The sequence below is a fragment of the Vigna radiata genome, unplaced genomic scaffold (genome assembly GCF_000741045.1).
Source record: "Vigna radiata var. radiata cultivar VC1973A unplaced genomic scaffold, Vradiata_ver6 scaffold_170, whole genome shotgun sequence".
Lineage (NCBI taxonomy): Eukaryota > Viridiplantae > Streptophyta > Magnoliopsida > Fabales > Fabaceae > Vigna > Vigna radiata.
This window is the reverse complement of record NW_014542552.1, coordinates 89,242-100,410: the sequence shown is the minus strand read 5'-3', so window position 1 is coordinate 100,410 and position 11,169 is coordinate 89,242. Positions and strand designations below refer to the sequence as shown.

The 11,169-nt window shown below is 37.4% G+C and overlaps 1 protein-coding gene across 1 annotated transcript; it reads right to left on the bottom strand.

Annotated features, from left to right (window-relative positions):
* Positions 1 to 6,534: 6,534 nt before the first annotated feature.
* Positions 6,535 to 7,194, bottom strand: LOC106780288. The gene is made up of 2 exons (XM_014668566.1): positions 7,064 to 7,194; positions 6,535 to 6,871 (listed from the first exon to the last, which is right to left on the bottom strand). The coding sequence occupies exons 1-2, from the start codon at positions 7,192 to 7,194 to the stop codon at positions 6,535 to 6,537; spliced, it is 468 nt and encodes a 155-aa protein (XP_014524052.1).
* Positions 7,195 to 11,169: the final 3,975 nt, after the last annotated feature.

Genomic DNA, 11,169 nt, shown 5'->3' with positions numbered 1-11,169 from the left:
CTTTAAGATTCACACAGTCAATTACGTTTTTCCGCTGCTTACAAATTTTCATTACTTGCATTTCAAGAAAGTTAAAAAAGTTTCATACTTTGTTTTGAAGATTGCGAAAAGAAGTTATTTTTGATACAACACTAATTCACCCCCTTGATGAGTCAATATTTTATACCATTCACTTAGTTTTTCGCACTGAATTGTGTTGATGAATTGTGCTTAATTCTTAATTATTGTGTCATTTTCACCATTTAGGCTTAATTAGACCAATAATTATTATTTTAATTAATTTGAATTATTTGAGCATAATTATTCCTATTTTTATTTTCAGGGTAATTTTGGATTCACACTGTGAGACTTTTGGAAGGGCACCATACAATTGAGGATTTTTCACAAAAGCAATTTAGAATTAATCAAGCTTAGTTTAGTAGTTAGAATTTGTTGACCAATTATTGTAATTTGGGCCACTTTTGCTAGGGTAGACTAAGCCCAATTTTAAAAAGATGATGACATGGCACCTAGGGTTTTTCAAATGGGTGGACCCCGCTCCATTTTTAGTGACTCACGGCCTAGGGATTCGATAGCCAGCCGTCACTTCATTTTTCAGATTTTGGTTTGGGGTATTTGGTGGTCTAGAACGTTTTTCTGGATGCAAAAATGTGGTCCAAAGTTTTCTCTCATGGTTTGCCTTACTTTTTTTTATTTTGTGCAAAAGATGAAGCATATTTTCTATTGAGTTTATCATTGTACCGATGTTGATTGATGGGAGGCAATGAGAATGAGCTCACGGTTCTTTTGATAGTTGAATGAGAAAAGCACATTTTTCTCTTTACTTTTCATTGTATGCAAAGGCTGAAGTTTTTATTTTGAGTTTATTATTGAATGGCACGGTACAGCCAATTGCTAAGCTATCTTTACTTTAATTGCTTTTGGAAATTGATAAAAAAATCTGATTGAAAAAAAGCACATTGCAGCCACATTTTCTTTACTATGCTTATCACACGGTCACATCAACTTAGAGAAGCACTTTCTTTTATTTTATTTATCAATGTGAGGCTGTTGTTTGCTGAGTTGCACCTAGTATCCGTGAAATTGAAGAGGTTATTAGGTGAGAAGTTGTAAAGGTGAAGGCTGGAAATAGTTTTCCGTGACTGAAGCAAGTGGTGCAGTATGGTGATTAAATATGGGGGAATTCTTCAGCTTTTATTAAATGAAAAGTAGATTAGGTTTAGTCTGTTATGATGGGATGTTGTGGTAGTAACTTTTCTTTTATTTCTTTGAGAAAGAAGAAGCTAGGAGATGGATTGGAATGGTGGGGTTCGATGCTTAATTCCCTTGAGCTTTGATTCCATTTTGAAGAATTGAAGAGGTGATTAGAGTGGATTGGGAGTAGGTGTACGGTGTGGCTAGAATTCAGGTTTTAAAGCATTTAATTCTTTTCTCCCATGGCGCATGGTTTTCATTCAATTGCCTTAGAGATATTAATGTTTTTCTTTTGCTATGAAGCACACAGATTTCAAGGAATGAATTGTTATTTATCATTTTTTTGCTGAAAGAAAGTCACGACCTGGTGAAGTAGTTGTGCGGAGATGCATATTTTATTTTGTTTTAGATCCACACAAGCTATCATTTGTTTCTTAAAAAAAGAGTTGTGGTGGCTCACATACTAATTTCTATTGAAGAAATGGTGCAGCATATAGTCACGGCCAAGAGGGTTCTAGGCCAATTAGAAATTCAACTTCATTTGGTAGATGCACAAGTGGTCCTTGAGAGACGACGTAGGAGTCACTTCCTAGTTATATTGCATTTCTAATTGCACATTAAATTTGCATCGGCGGCGACACCCATCAAATTTTGAAAATAGACCACACTTAGTCTTTTGCACTCCTGAGCAAAATCAAGACGTAAACAGGGAACAGTACTGAGGACATCAGGAAGTGACACGGACTCAACAGAAAACAACGACTCACAATGAAAGAAACAGACTCACACGATTCTCAAGAAATCTGGACAAAGAAAAGGAAGTGGACAATATCCAACACAGAATCAAGGAAAGCAGATACTCATCACATCATCCAAGCAATTCCAAGCATGACAAAATGATCGATCAGTTTAAGAGGTGAATAAAAAAAACAGAACCTCACAGATGCACATTATCAGTGTTTCTCTTAAGTGTCTAGGGTAAACAGTTTCAACTCAATGCACTCAAGAAAGCAAACACAAACAGACTTGGCAAGCCTCTAATATCAACACTCAAAACATATGCATGTTCAAATCAAAAGGTCTTTTATGGGTGAAATGGAGCCAAGGACAAGGGAGGATATGATATAGATGAGAAGCTATGAACCAAAAGAAATAGAGGAGTGGGTGCCTGCAAGTCAGATTCATTTGTATTTCCTGCAACGTGGTTAGTGCATTCTGACTTTAAAGAATTCACACGTAAAGGAAAAACACCCATCTCATCAGCCTTCAAATCAATATCCATGACAGATGCATCATCAACATCATCAATATCAAGAACATCATCAACATAATGGATATCACATTCCTCATCAAAATCCACAACAATATCAACATCATTTCCACAACCTTATTCAAATTCAGATTCAATGCATGAATGTAAAGAAGATAGAGAAGAATGCTCTTTCTCATGCAAAGAATCAAACTCATCAACAACATATTTATCAATAATGTCATCCAACATGTCTATCTTAAAAACAAAGTGGTCCTCAGCTGGAAACTTGATTGCATCAAGAATATTAAAGTGAATAACAATATCAGCAAATTCCATGGATAAAGTTCCAGCATACACATCAATCTTGGTTCGGGCAGTTTTCAAGAATGGCCTGCCTAAGATAATGGGAGTGGATCCATGAGAGAATCCCTCCTCCGTCTCCAAAACATAAAAGTCTGCAGGAAAAATCAGTTCACCAACCCTAACCAAGACATCCTCTATGTAACCTGTTGGGTGTGTAACACTCCTATTGGCCAACTGAATGACCACACCCGTAGACTGCAAAGGACCAAGAGACAAAGATTCATATATGGACAAAGGCATGACATTAATAGAAGCACCCAAATCAAGCATGACATTTTCAAATTTACTATTTCCAATCACACAAGGAATGCAAAATATACCTGGGTCCTTGCACTTTTCAGGGATGTGCGGGACCGACTGATGAGTCGATATTTTATTGATTTTACTTAGTTTATTGTACCGAATTTAATCAGGGAATTGTGCTTAATTGTCCGGTATTTTCCCGTTTTTCCTAATTATGCTTAATTTGACCGGAAATTCTAATTTTAATTAATTTGAATTTTCTAAGCTAATTATTTGCATTTTTAATTGCAGGGAAAATTTTGGAAATATATTTTGGAGCATTGGGAAGGAGACAAAATAAATCAAGACTCTCCCATAAGCGTTTTAGAATTAGTTGTATTTTAATTTAGTAGTTTAGAATTTTTAGACAAACTTTTTCATTGTGGGCCAATTTTTGGAATTTGTTGTTCAGCCCAATAGTAAAAAATTGACACTTGGCACCTAAGGTAGGGTGGACCCCACCCTAATTTATGACACAAAAACTCATGGCCTTGGTGGAGGGCAGCCGTCATTTTTTTTTAGGAGAGCTGCTAGAATTTTTTTGAAAAGGAGAGGAGCTTTTAAACGTTTCTTTCAACAGCTCATGATGGATTATGGATGAAGGGATAATCACATTTTGAATTCTATTTCACTTTTGCATTGTATTATTTGTTGATTCAAGCACACAGTTGTCACTTCTTTTGCGCCTTGTAGTTTTTTTTTCTTATATAATCAAGCACACATTTTCCATGCCTGCACGCTGATTCAATCTTTGCAAGCTACTGCCTTTGGTTTTTATTTTGCTGGAACGTTGGGAGACTTTGTTTGAATGAAGAGCATTTTATTTTATTTTGATGAGTAGAACCGTGATTGAACATTTGGGAGAATTTATTTCCAATTTCTTTGGGTCTAGTGATTGAATGCTTGTTCTCTCATTTTACTTTCAAAAATTATTAGATGGGATTAGACATAGTTGTTCGGTGATTATTTGGAGAAGGTGCAACGTTTTTATTTAGGAGAAATAAAGAGTAGGTGTTAGCTAGACGGTGCTGGATTGGAGAGCTCTTTTGCATTTTAATTTATTTAGTAAANANGTTGNTGTTTGGAGATGAAAACATTCCCTTCTCGGTGCAGCTAGCATTTCATTTCTTTGAAGAAAAGGCATGGATTTTAATTGGAGAAGAGCACGTGATTTAGAAAGGGAGAAAGGATGGGACGTTGGCAGCTGCAAGGGTTACATTCGGTGGTTTATATTTCCTTGGNTTTCCACTTTTGGTTCTGTCTTTTCTATGCATTGCGGCCGAGAATCACCTTTAGGAAGGGAGTTTTTAGTTGGTTTATTTCCTTTGACCTTGCCTACATGGCATCTTGGTTGGACCACCCAAAGTATCTTTCCATTAGAGTTGGTTTTTGATGCACCTTTTTGCTATTTGCTTGGTAGTTCACGACAATGTAGTGTCTTGGAGTGTGGTGTCCAATTCTTTGCTGCATGGTAGGAGAGAGAGGAAGGTCCTAGTGTGTTTGGAATGCACATGCTTAATTTCTTTGAGAATGGTGCACATAGGAGAAGAAGTCAACAAAAATTTGTGGCTATTTGAAGCAAGAAAGTCAAGTTTGGGTATGGTGCAATTGAGGTCATGTACAAGAGGTCTTCTTAGGCCATTTCATTTTCAATTTCTATATTTGGTGCACACTTGGTCACATGAATTTCTAGGAAAAAGTTGTGTTTGCTTATTTATTTTGTTTTAAATTAATTTGCATACTAGGATTAGTTGCTTTTGATTTCTCTAATTTAGCTTTGCATTTAATTTAATTTAACTGTGTTAGGTAGTTGTTTGTTGCCTTGTTGGGGTCTAGTATTTTATTTTATTTTGTCTTAATGTTGTCTAATATGTTTGGTCTTGTTGCTTTAGTTGCCATGTTAGCTTAATTTAACTGTGTTTAGATATTTGTTTAGTCTAGTATTTGGTTTAGCATTTTCACTCTCTGGACTCGATTTTAAAAACATAACTGCAACCATACCAGAGGTCCAAATGCTACGTTTTATGTGTCACATGAAAGACAATTGAGTCTACTTTCCAGGAAAAAAAACCTCATCTCATTTAGAGCTCTGTAGAAAAAGTTATGGGTAAAACATTGAGCAAAGGTCAGAGTTGTCCAGTTCCAGCGTGAATTTTCGTATTTACTGTAGCAGTTTCGTTTTACTGTTTTAATTTCATTTTCATGCATGGTGAAATGTTTTGTTGCATTTAATTTCGTTCTAATTGAATTTAATTACGTTTTTACATTTGCATTTTAATTTAATTTCATTTTAATTTTTCCGCATTCACCACGCAAACCTTTCACAACCCCCCCCTCCATTTCGTGTTAGACTCGATTTTGAACCGCAAAATTGGTCCTTGAGAGACGACCTAGGAGTCACTTCCTAGCACTATACTGCATTTCTAATATGCAATCAAATTTGATTGGGCGGCGACACCCATCACTGACTTACCAATGAGTGCGGATACATTCCTACCCATGCAGATCCTTTCATTACCTTTCATCTTCCTCTTGTGTGTACACAAATCCTTCAAGAATTTTGCATACCTTGGAATTTGTTTGATTGCATCAAGTAGAGGTATGTTCACCTCTACCTTCCTGAAGTTCTCCAATATCTCCTTGTCCACCTCATCCATCTTTTTGCTAGGAATTTCCCTTTGAGGGAAGGGAAGAGGTATAGGTCGCTCAGGAAACGGAGGATGCACACTGGTGGTGGTGGTGGAAGAAGAAGAAGGCCCACCTGGAGGAGAAGAAGAACCACCAGAAGAGGAAGAAGATCCACCCATCTCAAATGTCCTGCTTGGACCAACTTGGTCATCTTTCCTGTGACAAGTAGCAGGCACGGGTATAGGTGTAGGGGTTGGCTTTGTGGGCACAACAATCTGCTTCCCAGATCTGAGGGTGATGGCACTCACATTCCTCGGATTTTGCACAGTTTCGGATGGTAACTTGTCAGAATTTTGTGGCTGTGCTTGGTTAAATTGTGTTGCCATCTGACCCATCTGAGTAGTAAGATTCTGAATAGAAGCTCTGGTTTCCTACTAAAACTACTAAAACTGCGCTCTGGTTTCCTGCTGAAATTGCATGTTTTGAATAGTCATCTGCTTCACCAACTCCTCCAAGGTAAGCTCAGAAGAAGACATGGGAGGTTGGAGAGCTGGCTGGGCAGGAATCTCTTGCTACTATTGCCTCTGATATCTCTGAACATGTGGAGGCACATATGGTTTGTTAGGACCTGTAGCATTTTGGCAAAGTGGTGGTTGTTGTTGTGGCTGCTGTGTATTATTGGTCCATCTAAGATTTGGGTGATTCCTTCACCTTGTGTTATACCTGTTGCTGGACAAGTCATAATTTGGCTGTTGTGGCTGCCTGTTGGTTTGTATGTTTACAACATAGGCTGGAGATGCATCATGGCCAGTAGATTACTGCAAAGTAGGACATTCATATGTATAGTGCTCATAGGAGAAACATATACCACAATGTCGTGCAACAAATTTAGATGGAGATGCTAGTCTCTGATTTGAAGCCATCTGTGACACCAAACTCACAAGAGAATCGAGCTTGCTTTCCAATTTCCTATCGTCAGATGATGAAGACTGGGTAGCAATATCATGTACTCCCTTCACCACAATAGTATCACTCTTGGTGCCAAACTGCTGGGAGTTGGAAGCCATCTTCTCAATCAAGTTCCTGGCTTCAGTAGGAGTCGTAGCTTCTAGTGCTCCACCACCGGCAACATCAATCATACTCCTATCCAAGCTATTGAGACCTTCATAGAAATATTGGAGAAGGAGTTGCTCTGGTATCTGATGGTGGGGACAGTTGTCACAAAGCTTCTTGAATCTCTTCCAATATTCATATAAGCTCTCTCCACCAAGCTGCCTAATCCCAGTGATGTCTTTCCTGATAGCTGTGGTTCGGGATGCTGGGAAAAACTTTGCTAAGAACAACCTCTTCATATCATCCCAGCTGGTGATGGATCTAGGTGCTAAACAGTACATCCACTCCCTTGCTGCATCTTCTAGTGAATAAGGAAATATCCTTAAGATGACTTGGTCCTCAGGAACATCTTGAGGCCTCATGGTTGAACACACATACTGGAAATCTTTCATATGCTTATGCGGACACTTACCTGCAAGGCCATGAAACTTGGGCAACAAATGGATCAGTCCAGTCTTGAGAACAAATGGTACGTCCTCATCAGGATATTGGATACACAAGCTTTCATAACTGAAATCAGGTGCAACTATTTCCCAAAAAGTCCTCGCGCGAGGTGGAGGTTGTGCCATATTGTTCTCAGTGTGAAAAACAACAGAGTCAGAAACAATATCTAATGGAACTGACTCAAAAACAGTGGATGCAGTATGCACAGAGTTCTCAGCAGTGGGATGCACAATATCTAATGGAACTGACTCAAAAACAGACTCTAAAGACAAATTCCTAAAATGCCTAGCTAACCTATGAAACGTCCTATCAATCTTAGGATCAAAGGGTGGTATGAGTCCAAGATTTCCTCTAGTCATGCACCAAGTCACAACACCCCACAACCATGAAACGATAGCAAAAAAATTTCAAACACACAAAACAACCTAAACCAACAAAACACACATACTCATACATAGGAAACAAAACACAAACTAACGCACACACAACACACTAAAACAACAAAAGACCTAAAACTAAACCATTGGTGCCCAGCAACGGCACCAAAATTTGATGGGTGTCGCCGCCCATGCAAATTTAATGTGCAATTAGAAATGTAGTATAACTAAGAAGTGACTCCTAGGTCGTCTCTCAAAGACCAAACTGCGGTTCACATATTAGGTTAAACAAAAAGTAAGGGGGGTTTCGAAAGTGTTTTGTGAATTAAAAAGACAAAATTAAAAATGAAAATTAAACACAACCGAATATAATTAAAAACATTAAAAAGCATGAAAACATTAAATGGAACACTACAACAGTCAATTATCTAAACACAATTAGAGCTATTTAGAATGCACCACCAGATTAAAAAGATGGAAAAACAATTCAACATACGATGTAAAATATTTTAAAACAAAAGAAAATAAGAAGACTTAAATTTATCTAACACCTCATGTGACCACTTGTGCATCTACCAAAAGGAGCTGAATTTGCAATTGGCCTAGAACCCTTTTGGTCGTGACTATATGCTGCATCATTTCTTCAATAGAAATTAGCGTGTGAGTCACCACTACTCTTTTTTTAAGAAACAAATGCTAGCTTGTGTGGATCCAAAACAAAATAAAATATGCATCTCCGCACAATTACTTCACCAGGCCGTGACCTTCTCCCAACAAAAAAATGATGAATAACAATTCATTCCTTGAAACTTGTGTGCTTCATAGAAAAAGAAAAACATTAATATCTCTAAAGTAATTGAATGCAAACATGCACGATGGGAGAAAAGAATTAAATGCTCTAAAACCTGAATTCTAGCCACACCGTACACCTATTCCCAATCCATCTAATCACCTCTTCAATTCTTCAGAATGGAATCAAAGGTCAAGGGAATTAAGCATCAAACCCCACCATTCCAATCCATCTCCTAGCTTCTTCTTTCTCAAAGAAATAAAAGAAAAGTTACCACCACAACATCCCATCACAACAGACTCAACCTAATCTACTTTTCATTTAATAAAAGCTGAAGAATTCCCCCACATTTCATCACCATACTGCACCACTTGCTTCAGTCACGGAAAACTATTTCCAGCCTTCACCTTTAAAACTTCTCACCTAATAACCTCTTCAATTTCACGGATACTAGGTGCAGCTTAGAAAACAACAGCCATACATTGATAAATAAAATAAAAGAAAGTGCTTCTCTAAGTTGATGTGACCGTGTGATAAGCAGAGTAAAGAAACCGTGGCTGCAATGTGCTTCTTTTCAATCAGATTTTTTTACCAATTCCCAAAAGCAATTGAAGTAAAGATAGCTTAGCAATTGGCTGTACCGTGTCATTGAATAATAAACTCAAAATAAAAACTTCAACCTTTGCACACAATGAAAAGTAAAGAGAAAAATGTGCTTTTCTCATTCAACTATCAAAAGAACCGTGAGCTCATCACCCCCTTCTTGGTGTAGAAAAGAAGCATACCTGTTTTCCAACAGAAATGACAAGATTATTAAAGAAGAAAAAATAGAGAGAGATGAGGACAAGATAGGGGAAGAACAAATAGAAAGGTTGAGTGAGGAAGATAAAAGTGAGGAGAAAGAAAAAGAAGTGGTTGAGAGAAAAGAAGAAAAGAAAAAAAGTATGGAAATAAAGGAGAAAGTAGGAGAAAAGAAAAAAGAGAAAATTGAGGGAGAAGAAAAGTAAGAAATAGAGGATGAGAGGAAAGAAGAAAAGATCATATGAAAAAACCCTTCCTCATCCAAAGAAGTATCATAGGAAGGAAAAGAAATGTTAGTGCTTTATGGAAATCTGCAAGAAATTGGAGATTAAAGTTTCTATGATTAAAACATGGAAACCGGTGCTTGGTTTTATCAACTTTCTGAAGAAATTAAGCAGAAAGAAGGAAAAGAAAAGAATATCAAGCAGGGAGAATATCAACACCTACTAATAGGTGTTTGAGGTTCACTGGGTCAAGCTAATGACGTTAAAAAAGCGCTTGCTGGGAGGCACCCCAGTCACTTATAAACATTATTTTCATTTAGTTTTGGTTTTGTAATTTTTGGATATTGTTGAACAATCTTTATTGGGTAGCATTCACTGAGGGATGCTAGAAAGTTTAAGTATCTACTGAGATATATAGGAAGTACACCTACTGATGGGTGTTGGTAAGGTTTGCACTTACTGATAAGTGCTAGAAAGGTTTGGGTTAGGCTCGTGACGTTAAACAAGCGCTACCTGGGAGGCAACCCAGTTGATTGATTTACTTTTGTTGCATGTTTTAATATTGTTCTAGTTGCATTTAAGGCTTAATTATTGCATAAGTAAGTAAAGTGAGTGGGAATTGTTTTTAGGGTTTAATTGTTGAATTCTAGAAAACCCATTCTCCATCACTTTTGCACCATTCCACCATCCAAGTTTGGGGTTTTCGAGAGAGCACTGCATTTGAGATTCATCCATCATCAATTTATAAACACTTTGCACAAATTCAAGGTCTCTCCATCCAAATTGGAGTCCAGATTGGATTCCATTCATAGAGGACAGGTTGTTACAGCCGAGATGATCATAGGCATGTACGACACTCTTCCTACACATAGGTGGACTATGGATGAGTTCAACAACGTAGTGGCTTAGCCAGAACAGGTGTTGGGCAGTAGATCTAGAGCAGCTGAAGCTTAAGCCATGGATGCAGATGCTGAGGAGGATGATGATGGTGATGATCTTAAGGATGCTGAGGCTGGAGAGGAGGATTCCGACGACAACATGGGTTGAGGAGCCTACATAGCATCTACTAATGGGTGTTATCTGCAGTAGAACATAATTTTTCTTATCTTTTGTTTTCTGTTTAGTAGTGTAGGATTTTCTTTTGTTGAGCAGTATAGGGTTAATGTACTTGGTCTAAAACTTTTCTGATATGATGGTTTAACTGTTTGATGTTGCATGAGATAAGTTGCTTGATGATGCTTGATATTGAAAGAAGATTGAGATTACCATATGCTGATATACAAGTGGAGTGTTCACTAGCTATGTGAACATATGCATGATGATATTATGATTGTGATTATGATGCTAAGTAGGGCGTGTTATGGAAATATGTGGAATATTGAGAGAGCTTATATGTGAGGTTTTGAGCTCTAGAGTTTTTAATAATGTGATTGCTATCTACTTGAAAGCATGAATGATATTGCCCAAGTTTCTATGCTTGGTTGAATTGCATGTATGTGTCATATGATCAAGGCCACTTTTGAAGTGAACCCTTTCTTAGCCAAAGCAAAAGTTTTCATCCCAATTAAAAAGAGCACAATGTGTTCTACCTTTTTTAGAACCTAAGCCTTAAACAGTATGTGAAACCCTTTTGAAAAGTCTTTGCGTTGAGTTAAGTTGAGAACTATTGTGTGGTATTAATAAAGGTTCAAGTTTGGGTTT

Bases quoted from the DNA above. Each gene is read 5' to 3' on its own strand.
- LOC106780288 (XM_014668566.1), bottom strand. From the start codon at position 7,194: ATGAGGCCTCAAGATGTTCCTGAGGACCAAGTCATCTTAAGGATATTT. The intron at 6,872-7,063 runs GTTGTTCTTAGC...AGGTCTCAATAG, and splicing joins AGCTGGGATGATATGAAGAG to CTTGGATAGGAGTATGATTG.